Genomic DNA, 16,236 nt, shown 5'->3' on the forward strand with positions numbered 1-16,236 from the left:
CCTTGCAAATTTATATATATAAAAAAAAAAACATGTACTGTACGTAGTATTCACAGTCTTTGCCATGACACTCAAAATTGAGCTCAGGTGCATCCTGTTTCCACTGATCATCCTTGAGATATTTCTACAACATGATTGGAGTCCACCTGTGCTAAATTCAGTTGATTAGACATGATTTGGAAACACCTGTCTATAAAGTTAACAGTGCATGTCAGACCACAAACCAAGCTATGAAGTCCAAGGAATTGCATGTAGACCTCCGAGACAGGATTGTATGCAGGCACAGATCTGGGGAAGGGTACAGAAGAATTTCTGCGGTATAGAAGGTCCCAATGAGCACAGTGGCCTCCATCTTCTGTAAATGGAAGACATTTGAACCACCAGGACTCTTCCTAGAGCAGCCCGCCCGGCCAAACTGAGCGATCGCGGGAGAAGGGCATTAGTCAGAGAGGTGACCAAGAACCCGATGGTCACTCTGACAGAGCTCTAGCTTTTCTCTGTGGAGAGAGGAGAATCTTCCAGAAGAACAACCATCTCTGTAGCACCCCACCAATCAGGCCTGTATGGTAGAGTGGGCAGACGGAAGCCACTCCTCAGCAAAAGGCACATGACAGCCTGCCTGGAGTTTGCCAAAAGACACCTGAAGGGCTCTTATGCCACGTACACACGATCGGAAATTCCAAAAACAAAACCGTGGATTTTTTTTCCCGACGGAATGTTGGCTCAAACTTGTGTTACATACACGCTCACACAAATGTTGTCTGAAATTCCAAATGTCATTAACGCAGTGACGTACAACACTACAACGAGCCGAGAAAAATGAAGTTCAATGATTCCGAGCTTGCGTAGGATTCTTGTGCGTAGGATTGCATACAGACGATCGGAATTTCCGACAAGATTCAGAACTTTTGTTGTCGGAAAATTTGAGAGCCAGCTCTCAAATTTTTGTTCTCAGAAATTCCAACCGCAAATGTCCGATGGAGCATACACACGGACGGAATTTCCGACAAAAAGCTCACATCGAACATTTGTTTTTGGAATTTTCGTTTGTGTGTAACAGAAATCTCTGGTCTGATGAAACAAAGATTGAACTCTTTGACCTGAAAGGCAAGCATCATGTTGTAGTGAAGTCAGAGAGTGGATTTGGTGGATCTTCCCATACGGAATAAAGTTCAAATTCCACAGATGATACAAATCCAACAGAGTAATTCAAAGTCTCATCTTTTCCTAGACCTGTGCCATATTCATACAGAGAATATACAGAGAATATTCTCAGTGACAAGACTGACTGAATGCCAGCTTGAATGTTTCATATACTGGTCTCACACTGGAGGGAGGGGTTCTTCCAGGTCAACCAAATGTTTCCCTGAATTAATACCCCCTCAAGTCTAATTACCATCAATAAATACTTCCTAGGTAGTCTTGCATAAGATTAACACATCAAAGGGTCTTCAGCTGTCCCTTTGATATGTTAGAATTCAGTTGGCTTGGACAGTTCAACTGAATTCCTGGTCAATATTAGTGTTGAGCGGAATACGCCATATTCGATTTTGCGATATATCACGAATATATAGCTGAATATTCGTGAAATATTCGCTAAAATCGAATATTCGTGATATTTAAAAAAAAAATAAAAAATTGCGAAATTTCGCTAATGCGAATTTATTGCGAACATTTTGCGAATTTTTTTTTTTTTCTGATTGGCTCTGATGCAAAAGAAGGGCGGAGAAAGTATTCTCGAATATTCGGAAATCGAATATTCGGAATATTTTATCAAAAAAAAAAATGTTGTGAAATATTTTGACAACTGTGGTAGGAGAACTCTGATTGGCTCTGATGCAAAAGAAGGGTGGAGAAAGTATTTGCGAATATTCGGAAATCGAATATTCGCGAATACTTTCTCCACCCTTTTTTTGCATTAGAGCCAATCAGAGTTGTCAAAATCTCGCAATCAATTTCGTATTCGCATTAGCGAAATTTCGATAAAATATCACCAATATTCGATTTCCGAATATTCGCGAATACTTTCTCCGCCCTTCTTTTGCATCAGAGCCAATCAGAGTTCTCCTACCACAGTTGTCAAAATATTTCACAACATTTTTTTTTTTGATAAAATATTCCGAATATTCGATTTCCGAATATTCGAGAATACTTTCTCCGCCCTTCTTTTGCATCAGAGCCAATCAGAAAAAAAAAATAAATAAATTCGCAAAATGTTCGCAATAAATTCGCATTAGCGAAATTTCGCAATTTTTTTTTTTATATTCGGAATAGCGAATATTGGCCGCGAAATTCGAGATATTCGCGAATACTCGAATATGCCATATTCGAGCCGAATATTCGCAATACGGATATTCGTGAGCAACACTAGTCAATATGGTCATGCAATACAATATATTGTGCCATACATACCTACACACATATATTAATATTACAACACATGTCTGGAGGAAACCAGGCATCGCTCATCACCCGGCCAATACCATCCCTACAATGAAGCATGGTGGCGGCAGCATCATGTTGTGGGGGTGTTTTTCAGCGGCAAGAACTGGGAGACTAGTCAGGATCGAGGGAAAGATGAATGCAGCAATGTATAGCGACATTAAAACCTCCTCCAGAGCGCTCTGGACCTCAGACTAGGGTGAAGGTTTATCTTCCAACAGGACCACCACCCTAAGCACACAACCAAGATAACAAAGGAGTGGCTACGGGACAACTCTGTGAATGTCCTTGAGTGGCCCAGCCAAAGCCAAGACTTGAACCCGATTGAACATCTCTGAAGAGATCTGAAAATGGTTGTGCACCAATGCTCCCCATCCATCCTTATGGTGCTTGAGAGGTCCTGCAAAGAAGAATGGGAGAAACTGCCCAAAAATAGGTGTGCCAAGCTTGTAGCCTCATACTCAAAAAGACTTGAGGCTGTAATTGGTGGCAAGGGTGCTTCAACAAAGATTTCCGCAAAGGCAGTGATACTTATGTACAATAAATTTGTAAAGATTTCAAACAAACTTCTTTCACCTTGTCCTTATGGGGTACTGTTTGTAGAATTTTGAGGAAAATAATGAATATAATCCATTTTGGAATAGGGCTGTAACATAAGAAAATGTGGAAAAAGTGAAGCACTGTGAATTCTTCCCGGATGCACTGTATGCAACAGATGAAACGTAGTTTATTAAAAAAACAAATATGGCACTTGTTTATGATACACAGCGCTTTAACAAACTAAATGCCATTCAATTAGGATTTATATGTACTTTAATATACTCATCTGATATAATGATTTGTTGTGTGTAATACAACGTGTATTCAAAGGCTGATTTGTAGAGCTATTATATTAAATCATTTTACATGTTCCCATAGTAAAAAAGAAGATTAACAAAAAAAAAGACCCATTGTAATTATATGTTTCGGGAGTATCAAGTAGCTTGTGCCTTGAGGAAAGACTCTGCTAGGGACAAGTTTTAACAAGTGCCTACAATTTCCTTTCTGCTAGAAGTGTGCGATCTCTGTTTTTTCTGACTACTGTCTTACATCATATTATAAACCCTAACTGAGATATCCAATTATTAAATTCCGAGATATCAATTATTAAAGAAGAACTCCGCTAGACACCTGGTAGTATAACAACACTTTCTGTAAAACAACACTCACTGTTAACGGGGGTTAATGGGCACATATACCCCCTTCCTGCCCAGGCGAAATTTCAGCTTTCAGCACTGTCACGCTTTGAATGACAATTGCGCGGTCGTGCGACGTGGCTCCCAAACAAAATTGGCGTCCTTTTTTTCCCACAAATAGAGCTTTCTTTAGGTGGTATTTGATCACCTCTGCGCTATAAACAGAAAAAGACCAACAATTTTGAAAAAAAAACCGATATTTTTTTACTTTTTACTATAATAAATATAAAAAAAGTAAAACAAATATAATTTCTTCATCAGTTTAGGCCACTATGTATTCTAATACATACTTTTGATTATAAAATTAGCAATAAGCGTACATTGATTGGTTTGCACAAAAATTATAGTGTCTGCAAAATAGGGGATAGATTTATGGCATTTTTAGTATTATTATTTTTTTTACTAGTAATGGCAGTGATCAGCGTCAAGGGGTTAAGTGTTCCCTAGGGAAGTGTTTCTAACTGTGGAGGGAGGGGACTGGCAGGGAGTAAAGAAAGATCACTGTTCCTGATCGCTAGAAACAGACATTTACACTGCACTCCCCTGACAGAACGGGGATCTGTTTGTTTACATTGACAGATCCCTGTTCTGCCTCTATGTGGAGCGATTGCGGGTGGCCAGCAGACATCGCGGCCACCGGCCGCGCACGCCCGCAGTGTCTCTTAAACTAACCGATGTACCAGTATGGCTATTCGCACAATAGAGCCAACCTCCCGCCGTATATATGGGTGGTAGCTGGTCGGCAAGTGGTTAAATATTAAATCAAAGCCCAGATAACACTTGTAACACCCACTAGTGTAGGATGCTAAATACATTTCGTTTTTGGCTCCTTCTGTAATCAAGAGAGCAGTGATCGTTCATTGGTCTGCTCAGGGTTTCACAGGCTGGAAGTTTGATTGCTTTGTCCTGCCGCTAGTGGAAGCTTCCAGAGCTTAGGACAGAAGATTCGAAACAACCAGCCTGAATATTTATCAGGTTCCAGCCAATCGCAGGAGAGGGGTGATAAAGGGCGTTGAGCGCCGGTGACACAAAATATATAAGGGTGATAAATAGTCAGGGGCACTGGTGAGCTGGGTTCCTTCTCCCTAGGAGGGTTCCAGAGCTTGAGGGGCTGTTGCCGTCAGGCAGCCCATGGACAATGTAGGTGTTCTACAGACCTCTGTGGTGTTAGGGCTGTGGGCCTGTGTCATGGACCGGTGTGACCAGAACCGTGTGTACTGCGACACCAAAACGTATATAAGTGAATAATTAAGTTTATTAATGATAAGTGATATAAATATATAAACACCTCCAATACAAAACTGTGAACAGCCATACAACCAGACAGTGACCCACAAACAACAAATAACTATATACAATAGTAGGGAAGTACCGGAATCATAAACGTAGCCAGGCCAGGAGATCAGCAGATGGGGGCAAGGACAGGTAGGAAGGTGGATGGGATCAGCCTGCAGGGCAGGGATGCAGGGTGACAGGAGGGATGGGATCAGGATCAGATTCACAGGTCCACAAGGTAACAGGATCAAGTTTACAAGGTAACAGGTATAGATCAGGGCACAAGGAAGATACCAGGGCAAGTATGTGACTGATTGCCAGGTATTTATACACACACACACACCTGAATTAACCTCAGGTGATGCCTTATCGCAGGAAATGATGTCTGCTCCACACTGACAGGAGACACCCGCTGGTGGACATTGATACTGCGGCCCAAAGATCTAGCAGTGCCACCAGCAGGTGAAACCTTTCATGTCAGCTCCCGAGTGTTAGGAGACACTCGCTGGTGAACACCAGTACTGCGATCTACAGGACCGTCAGCGCCACCAACTGGTGAAACCTTTCCTGACATCCTGGATGTATCTTCCTAGAAGTTATTTGCAGGACCTCACCACAAGGGATCTGGTCTGAAGAAAGACTGTCTCACTCACTTGATAGTGTCCGAAGGAAGCTGGAAGGTCACAGCTGTCCTGGGAACTTGTGAGTAAAGACCCTAAATTAATCCCTGTGACTGTGCAGTGTTCTGGAAGGCGTATTGGATACCAGTAGTTGTGCACAGGCGCAAGGTAACCAGATGCCTTATGGTCTTTAGCTGTGAGGTCTTAGACTGCTTAGAAACTTACCTCATGGTCCCCAGCTGTGAGGCCTTTGACTGCTTAAATACTATTACTTAAAGGGGTTGTAAACCCTCATGTTTTTTCACCTTAATGCATCCTATGCATTAAGGCTAAAAATCTTCTGTCACTGACCAGCCCCCCCCATTTTACTCACCTGAGCCCATTCGTTCCCATGCCAGAGATGCGCAAACTCTCTCTGGCCAATGGGTCTCGGCTCTTGATTGCATAGATTGATAGCAGCGCAGCCATTGGCTCCATCCCCTAGACTAGGGTTGACAACCTGGGGCCCTCCAGCTGTTGCAGAACTACAAGTCTCATCATGCCTCTGGGAGTAATTGTAACTGCCAGCCTTGCAATGCCTCAGGGGAAATGTAGTTCCACAACAGCTGGAGGGCCTCAGGTTGCCTACCCCTACCCTAGACTGGGTTACTGGAGCCGGAGTGAATGGACTGGTGCTTGCTGTGGTGGGCAGCCTCTGTACTTTTAGGGAAATAAACAGTTATTACCAGTAGGGGGTAGCTATTCAGCTAAACAGCCTAAACACATTGAGCAATAGTTTTTTTTTTCCTTTTGGTATAAAGGTTTTACATAACTGAATAAATGCTGACCATTGTAAGCAATGTCAATGGTAAATGGTTTGTCCCATCCCTCTAACTATCACTTTTCCTGGATAGCTTGTTCTGTTAAAGAAGTTATAAAACAACAGACTTACTAGCCAAATCACCAGGTGGAAATCTAGGAAAGAAAGCCTAAAAAAGAAAACAAATGCAGCCACCACATCTAAGAATTGGTAAATTGCAATATAATAAACGTTTGCATTTGGGTTTAAGGCTTATTCAGGGACCGGAAATTTCTTAAAATGAAAAACAATAAGCTGTTCTTTGTAGAACAAGTATACAGTATATCATTAAGAGGTGAAATAATCTGTCAGCTATGAGAACTTTACATATCTATGAATGTTACCTAAAGGCAATTTAATCATATTGGTCAACTTGTTTTGTATGGGTTGCTAAAGCTATAAAAGGCAAGAAACGCATATTTATATAACTTATGACAACTGGTAACAAATGGAAGCAAATTTATTAGAATAATCCTTCTGGAACTTAGTGAATACATTGACATGGAGCCATTGTCCATTACAAATACAAAAGAGCTGTGCGGGTATTCAATGAAATTGTTATAATGTCTGAGAAAAGCTTACATTATTAATAATGTGTTTACTCCTTCCCTTTCTTCCTCCCTTCTTCCCTTTCTTCATCTTCTTCCCCTTTCCTTCTTCCTTTTCCGTTCTTCCCTCCCTCCCCTATTTCTTACCTTCCTTCATTTTCTTTTCCTACTCTCTCTTTCCCCCCTCCTTACCTCTTTCCGTTTCTTCCTTTCCTTCTTTCCCTTCCTTTTTTCTTTTTTCCTTACTTCTTGTCATTCCTAATTATACTCTTTCCTTTGACTCTCCCTCTCTTCCATTCCTTCCTTTTCCTCTTGTACTTCCTTCTTCTCTTTCTCCTTTTCTTTTTTTTTCTTCCCCCTATTATATTATCACTAATTATTCCTTCCCACTCTTCCCTTTCCTCTCTTCCTTCTTTCCCTCCTTTACTCATTCCTTCCTTCCGCTCCTTTCTTCCCCTCTTTTCTTCCACTCCTTCCTTCCCCTCCTTTCTTTCCCTCTTTTCCTCCCCTCCTTTCTTCCACTCCTTCCTTACTTCCTTCCCCTCCTCTCTGTCCCTCTTTTCTTCCCCTCTTTTATTCCGCTCTTTCCTTCCTTTCTTACCCTCCTTCCTTCCCTATTTTCTTTCTTTCCTTCCTTCCTGCCCCTTCTTCCTTCCCCTCCTTTTTCCCCTCCTTCCTTCCCCTCGTTTCTTCCACTCTTTTCTTTCTTTCCTCCCTTTCTTCCACTCCTTTCTTCCCTCCTTTCTGCCCCTCTTTTCTTTCCCTTCCTTTTTTCTTTTTTCCTTACTTCCTTACTTCTTGTCATTCCTAATTATACTCTTTCCTTTAACTCTCCCTCTCTTCCATTCCTTCCTTTTCCTCTTGTACTTCCTTCTTCTCTTTCTCCCTTTCTTTTTTGTTCTTCCCCCTATTATATTACCACTAATTATTCCTTCCCACTCTTCCCTTTCCTCTCTTCCCTTCCTTCTTTCCCTCCTTTACTCATTCCTTCCTTCCGCTCCTTTCTTCCCCTCTTTTCTTCCACTCCTTCCTTCCCCTTCTTTCTTTCTCTCTTTTCCTCCCCTCCTTTCTTCCACTCCTTCCTTCCTTCCCCTCCTCTCTGTCCCTCTTTTCTTCCCCTCTTTTATTCCGCTCTTTCTTTCCTTTCTTACCCTCCTTCCTTCCCTATTTTCTTTCTTTCCTTCCTTCCTGCCCCTTCTTCCTTCCCCTCCTTTTTCTCCTCCTTCCTTCCCCTCCTTTCTTCCACTCCTTTCTTCCCTCCTTTCTGCCCCTCTTTTCTTCCCCTTCTTTTTTCCCTTCCTTCCCCTTCTTTCTTCCCCTCTTTTCTTCCGCTCCTTCCTTCCTTCCTTTCTGCTCCCCCTTTCTTCCTCTCCTTCCTTCCGCTGCTTTCTTCCCCTTCTTTCTTTTCTTCCTTCCTTCCCCTTTTTTTTTATGCCTTAAATTTCCTTTCCACTCTCTCCTTTCCTTCCCTTCTGTTCCTTTCTTCCACCCCTCCCTTACTCCCTCCTTCCTTTCTCCCATTTCATTCTCCTTCCTTCCTTCCTTCCTTCCTTCCTTCCTTCCTTCTTTCCTTCCTTCCTCCCTTCCTCCCTAATATTATCTTCCTTATCCCTCCTTCCCTGTCTTCCCTTCCTTTTTCCTTTCTCTTCTTCCCTTTGTAACATCCATTCTCCCATCCTCCTGTCCATTCTTTTCATTCTACCTCCTCTTTCCTATTATTCTCTCGTACTTTCTGTTTCCCCCTTTATATTTTCCGTCTTTCTTCTTTCCTACCCCCCCCCCCTTCTCCCTCTCCCATTCCCTCTCTGCAGGCAGTCCAGGCTATGCAGCAGTTAATTCATCCCATCGATGATATTCATTTTGCCAAGGAGGAGGATGGGAGCAGGATGGAACTGTCCCAGCTCCTCAATGAGATCAGAAGCCACTATGAGGCTCTCATTGCCAGGAGTCACATCCCCTGCGAGCTGTCAGCCAGAAGCCAGGTAAGTGTCCATAGCAAGGCACCTTCCAGGACAGGGATGCAGTGTCATTGCAGACAGTTTGCTCCTTCAGTGCAGGGAATGCTGGGGAGGGAGCGCCGCTAGCATTGCAGATAAACTAGAACTATAATGTATAGATGGATGTGTGTGATGCTTACACAGCAGGATACACCCAGCATGCTTTGCAATATTTATGATCAATAGCATTATCATCCATATAACCTTATTAATGTCCCACTTTCATATTCATCCACTGATGAAGATTGATCAGAGGCCTAGGACTCATATTTAAAAATTAATGACATTGAAAATATAATCTATTGTGAATTGTCTTGCATAGCCTATGGATAATGCATCTATTCCAGCTGTAATTGCCCCAATACATATTTAATTCCTACCCATCGGATCCTGTAAAAGACACTTGCATTGCTGATTCGGATCCTTCTGAAAACACTAGATGCCTGGCTGTCTTTTGTTTCAGTTCTTTTTAAGTCTCTGGCCTGAAACATGGGGCAACTGAAGCCGGAAATTCCTCGTTCTACTTCTTTTGTGATGCCGGATCAGCAGGACAGCCAGGCAACTAGCATTTTGCAGACGGATAGATAAGTAGCAGCCACCTTTTTAAGTGTTCTTAGCAAAGAGTTCCTTTAAAAGGAACTGGTCTTATTTTTTACTTTTTGTTTTTTTTACATGCAGTTTCTACAGTATATACATTTATATTACCGTATTTGCCGGCATATAAGACGACTGGGCGTATAAGACGACCCCCTAATTTTCTATCCAAAATTTTGGTTTTGGGATATACTCGCCGTATAAGACTACCCCCTTCCTACTAGTCATGCCTCGCCTCACGGTGCCACCATTACATGCCAGACTGTGCTACTACATGCCAGACTGTGCCCCATTACATGCCAGACTATGCCCCATTACATGCCAGACTGTGCCCCATTACATGCCAGACTATGCCCCATTACATGCCAGACTATGCCCCATTACATGCCAGACTGTGCCCTATTACATGCCAGACTCACTGTGCCCTTACCTTATCCTAAGACAATGACATGCAGAATCGCGGCCATACGTTTTTTCAAAAGCCGCGCCTCCTACGTCTTCTGTTCCGTGATAGGCAGAAACACTCAGCTTCCCAGGAGGCACTGTGTTCAGTGTTCGCCTATCACGGAGGCCCTCTCGTCCGAGGACGAGAGGGCCTCCGTGATAGGCGGACACTAAACACAGGACGAGAGGGCCTCCGTGATAGGCGAACACTGAACACAGTGCCTCCTGGGAAGCTGAGTGTTCCGCCTATCACGGAACAGAAGACGTAGGAGGCGCGGCTTTTGAAAAAACGTACGGCCGCGATTCTGCATGTCTTAGGATAAGGTAAGGGATGTTAGGTTACCGGCGTATAAGACGACCCCCGACTTTTAAGAAGATTTTAAGGGGTTAGAAAGTCGTCTTATACGCCGGAAAATCCCGTATCTATATAAATGTGGCAGCCATTTTGTTTTTTAAGTGGAGGAAGTGTTTAGTGCAGTAGGAAGTTGTTGTACTCATTGGATACCCACACAAGCACAGGGGAGAACATGCAAACTCCATGTACTGTAGGTACTATACTACTTAGGATACCAACCAAGGACTTTAGTGCTGCTAAACACCAAAGCCGGCCATAGGTGGATCGAAATCCTGCCAGTTCAGCAAGAATCAGCCAAATTTTTGAGCTGTGTATTGGCAGGCCGGTTGTACTGAAGTTGATCCATTGATCAACTTCAGTACAACCAGCCTGTCGTTTTTCTTTTTCACCCAATCACTGCTGGTGGCTATAGCCGCCAGAAGTGATCATTGTATTCTGCCGACGGGGAAGCTTCCCCGTCAGCAGAACACAATAGCACAGTGGGAGGGATTGCCCCATTATCACTGACTGTGTTGATGGGGGAATCAAGCAATTTACTTTCCTTCAACCCATGGTTGAAGGGAAAAAAATTGCATTATGTATGGCCTTCCCTTACCATTGTGCTGGCCAGTAAATGTACTGGAACAGTTTTACCTGCAAAGGATCTTTAATCCTCTTTTAGGCAGTTTTGCAATATGGCACAATTGATCAAGAGCATAGCCTTATGCCGCGTACACACAACCGTTTTTCATGACGAAAAAATGCCTTTTTTTAAATTGGTCGTTAAAAATGATCGTGTGTAGGCTCCAGAGCATTTTTCTCGTCGTTTTTCTCGCCGTGACAAACGGTCTTGTGTATGCTTCAACGACGGGGAAAAAAACGTGCGTGCACAGAAACAAGTTATGAGAAGGGAAATTTGCATAATCAGCCCAAAGGGTGGCGCCATTCGAATGGAACTTCCCCTTTATATTGCCGTCGTACGTGTTGTACGTCACCGCGCTTTGCTCGAGCATTTTTTATCACGATCGTGTGTATGCAAGGCAGGCTTGAGAGGGATCACGTCGATAAAAACGTTTTATTCCATGACATGAAAAACTGTCGTGTATTCGCGGCATAAGCCTTGATTTCCACTGCAGCATGCAGAACAGCTTGGTCACAAACTCATCCCACACTTTGCTGATTGGACAATGAATGAGCAGCAGAACATTGGTGGATCATTCCTCTGACATTCTGCTCTTTCCTCCTATCAGCCCATCAGCAGAGCCTGATTAGCTGCAAGCAGGGCCAGGACAATGAGAGCCCCAGGAGCAGCGCCATCATGCAAGAGGAGAGATGCCGTACGCAGGGCTGCTGATAAAGCATTACAGCCAACCCTCCTGTACGGGGCGCAGGCCCCATCAGTCCAAAATGGGCACCCCAATTGCACTGCCTTATTGCCAACTCTTGTGGCACCCCCTGCAGCTGTGCTGGCTTCTCCTTCTTTTTCTTCCTCTGGCTGCACTGCAGGGGTATTGGTATCTGCATCCCTACTCCCCTGTTGTCACTCTGTGTGCCCCCGTCCCCTGCAGCATTGCTAGCTTCCCTCCTCTCCTCTACCACCAGCAGCTGCTGAGGGCACACAGGGGAATGTTTCAGGATGGAGAGCAGGGGGGGGGTAAATATGTTCTATTTACCAGCCCCTTCCTTTCCTTAACCACTTGAGACCCGCGCTATTGACAAAAGACGTCAACAGCGCGGTTCTCAGGTGCCAAGTGGACGTCTTTGGACGTCATTTGAAATGCATTACCCGCACGCGCCACTGGGGGGCGCGCGGCGGGTAACCACTGTCCCGCCGCATCGCTGGGGACCCGATGTGTGTACCTGGCGGCCGCGATGTCCCCCGGGTACACGCGATCGTCGGGAAAAACAGCTGGTAACAGCAGGGACGTGGAGCTCTGTGTGTAAACACAGAGCTCCACGTGCTGTTAGAGGAGAGGAGACCGATCTGTGTCCCTTTACATAGGGACAGAGCATCGGTCACCTCCCCCAGTAACCCCCTCCCCCCACACAGTTAGAACACACCCAGGCTACACATTTAACCCCTTCCTCACCCCCTAGTGTTAACCCCTTCCCTGCCAGTCACATTTATACAGTAATTAGTGCATTTTTATAGCACTGATCGCTGTATAAATGTGAATGGTCCCAAATTTGTGTCAAAAGTGTCCGATACGTCCGCCGCAATATTGCAGTCCCAATAAAAATCGCAGATCGCCGCCATTACTAGTAAAAAAAAAAAATAATGAAAAAATCATTATTCTGTTCCCCATTTTGTAGGCGCTATAACTTTTGCGCAAACCAGTCGCTTATTGCGATTTTTTTTTTTTTTACAAAAATACGTCGAAAAATACGTATCGGCCTTAACTGAGAAAAAATAATGTTTTTTTAAAAAAAAAATGGGAGATTTATTATAGCAACAAGTAAAAAAAATATATATTTTTTTTAAATTGTCGCTCTTTTTTTGTGTTTAGCACAAAAAATAAAAACCGCAGAGGTGATCAAATACCACCAAAATAAAGCTCTATTTGTGGGGAAAAAAGAACGTCAATTTTGTTTGGGAGCCACATCGCACGACCGCGCAAATGTCAGTTAAAGCGACGCAGTGCCGGAAGCTGAAATTTCGCCTGGGAACAAAGGGGGTTTATGTGCCCAGTAAGCAAGTGGTTTTAATAAACACAGTGATGGATTGATACCGATCACTTACTGTGTCCATCTCATCACTGAAGGATAGTAAATTGTGCTTTCTATGCTTCAGTTTGTGAATGAACAGGAAGCCCCAGAGCACTTCTCATTCATTCACTGTCCAGTACAGCTGAGGTCGCAGAGAAAGGGACTGGGGAATCTCTGTCCTCAGTACCTTGCTCTGTCAGGGGTCTGTTTAGACTCCTGATATTTCACTAAAGGCCCCCAACAGGGCTGTTAAAAATTTGAAAAATAAAAAGAAGGGGGGGGCTGTCAGCTAGGCTGTACAGTGCCCCATGATGTCTAACATCCCTGGCCATACACATGTTCCAGATTAGTGGTTGGAAACCAGTGGGCCGGGGCTTCATGGCTGTAAACTTGTCCCAGTATTGTCTGCCAGTGATGCCCTACCAGAGTTCTGATGTATAAAAAATGATATTAGTGTTCTGTGGTCCACTGTGATTGAAAGGACAAATATTTTAAGCCAGGGGGACACCAGGGACTGAGGTTAGCATTAGGCACTGGAGGGTGGCTGGAGATCAGCCAGCATAGCATACCTCCCAACATTTTGAGATGGGAATGAGGGACACCTACTAGCAAACGTATGTAGGCATAGGACACCGCCCCTGCCACACCCTCTTAATGGAGAATTAACCAATAAATAAGGTTAATTAAATCCACAAGTGCTTTTTTTTTTTTACCACTACTATTACTTTATATTGGCTTTTAAAATGTACAAATGCAGCAATTTAGAAATCCGGTGAAAGGTTTAGCGCCGGGAAACACTTTTTGAAAGATAAAAAGTGCATTTTTTATGCAACTCTATAAATCAGACCAAAATGAGGGACAAATGAGGAGGAAAGAGGGACAGAGGGACATTGCTCCAAATCAGGGACAGTCCCTCGAAATCAGGGACAGTTGGGAGCTATGCAGCCGGGTGTAGATGGCGTAGCTTTTTATTTTAATAGCAGGGCCCGGATTCAGATACATTTACGTATCTTTCGGAGGGCGTAGCGTATCTCAGATACACTACGCCGCCGTAACTTAAGGCGCAAGTTCCGTATTCAGAAAGAACTTGCGCCCTAAGTTACGGCGGCGTAGTGTAAATGTGTCGGCGTAAGCCTGCCTAATTCAAATGTGGCTAGTAATGGGCGTGTTTTATGTAAAACTCTCATGACCCTACGTAATTGACGCTGTTTTTGAACTGCGCATGCGCCGTCCGTGAACGTTTCCAAGTGCGCATGCTCCAAATTACGCCGCAAACTGTCAATGCTTTCGACGTGAACGTAACTTATGTACAGTCCTATTCGTGAACGACTTACGCTAACAACGTAAAATATAACGCTGTTCGGTCGTTTCCGACGTCCATACGTAACATGACTTACCCCTGCTTTATGAGGGGTAACTTTAAGCCGGAAAAAGCCTTACGTAAACGACGTAAAAAAATGCGCCGGGCGGTCGTACGTTTCTGAATCGGCGTATCTACCTAATTTGCATATTCCTCGCGTAAATCTACGGAAGCACCACCTAGCGGCCAGCGTAAATATGCAGCCTAAGATACGACGGTGTAAGAGACTTACGCCGGTCGGATCTTAGGGAAATCTATGCGTAACTGATTCTACGAATCAGTCGCATAGATACGACCCCGCACACTCAGAGTTACGACGGCGTATCCGGAGATACGCCGTCGTAACTCCTATCTGAATCCGGGCCCAGGTTTGCTTTAAGAACTTGTAATCTCTCATAACTATATTATCATTTTTTATATTTAATGAGTTGAGCCTTGAGAATATATGACCTTGGAATATTATATCTCATGATGCAAGAATTGGCATATTTGAAAACTAGATGACTTATATACTTGTTTTACTAAATCATTCAGTTTCATTGAATCAATCATTTTAATGTCTTATTTTTATTAGTTGTATATTATTTTGTTTTTGGGATGTGGGCCCGGGACAGTATCTATGACCAGGCTGTCCTTGCTTATCAAGGTGGCCTTTGTTTTGTTACACGCAGAGAACACTGCGACCTGTAAAATGTAAAAATGAAGGTGTCTTCTTCACGGTAACCTGTCAGAATCACCGTTGATTGATTTTTGTTTATTTTATACTATGGAGAATGTGATTGATCTCACAAAGGTGGCTTCGCGGTTAGCACACCTGTCTTGCAGCACCAGGGTCCTTGATTTGAATTCCAATTAGGACAAAACCTGCATGGAGCTTGCGTTGGTTCTCTCTGGGTACTCCTGTTTCCTCCTGCACTCCAAAGACACGCTGATAACATAATTTGCCCTATTGGGTATGTGAGACAGGGACCTTACATTGTAAGCTCTTCATGGGTGGGGGCTGATCTGAATGCATAATATGTAAAATGTTGTGTAAATTGCTGATGCTATACAAATATATGTAATAAAGGGATACTCAAAACTTACAGAGGGACAGAATCAAAAACAGAATCACTGAGTTGGAAAAAGGATCACCCCCCTTTTGTCAGTATTTTATTAAACCACCTTTTGCTGTAATTCCAGCCTTTACTCTGTTGGGATGTGTCTCTACTAACTTTGCACATCTAGGGGGTAATCCACAAAAGGGATACGCCGGCGTATCTACTGATACGCCGTCGTATCCCTGTTTCTATCTATGGAACTGATCCACAGAATCAGTTTACCATAGATAGGCAGAAGATCCGACATGTGTAATTGAATTACACTGTCGGATCTTAAGGATGCAATTCTAGGCCGGCCGCTAGGTGGCGAGGCAATTGCGGCCGGCCTAGAATATGCAAATGAACACTTACGGCGATCCACGAACGTTCCGACGGGCCCGTCGCTCTAAATCTACGTCGTTTACGTCGAGTTACGCCGCGTAAAACTAGGGCTGAGCCCTAGTTCTCTTAAGCCATGTTAAGTATGGCCGTCGTTCCCGCGTTGAAATTTAAATTCTACGTCGTTTGCGTAAGACGTTCGTGAATGGCGCTGGACGCCATTTACGTTAACGTCTAAGCAAATGACGTCGGAGCGACGTCAGTTAGCGCAATGCACGTCGGGTAAGTTACCCGACGGAGCATGTGCAGTACGTCCGGCGCGGGAGTGCGCCTAATTTAAATGGGACTCGCCCCATTAGATCCGGCAGGCCTTGCGCCGGACACATTTAAGTTACACCACCGCAAATTTCAAGGTAAGTGCTTTG

The 16,236-nt window shown here is 43.8% G+C and overlaps 1 protein-coding gene across 1 annotated transcript in view; it reads left to right on the forward strand.

The window, feature by feature from the left end:
• The window catches only part of KRT222 (keratin 222), a 111,244-nt gene that overhangs the window by 48,454 nt on the left and 46,554 nt on the right, over positions 1–16,236 (forward strand). Inside the window, exon 5 of the mRNA XM_040331638.1 lies at positions 8,770–8,940. Coding sequence (XP_040187572.1) covers positions 8,770–8,940 — 171 coding nt within the window. The remainder of the gene's footprint in view (positions 1–8,769; positions 8,941–16,236) is intronic.

This window comes from Rana temporaria, chromosome 12 (genome assembly GCF_905171775.1).
Source record: "Rana temporaria chromosome 12, aRanTem1.1, whole genome shotgun sequence".
NCBI lineage: Eukaryota > Metazoa > Chordata > Amphibia > Anura > Ranidae > Rana > Rana temporaria.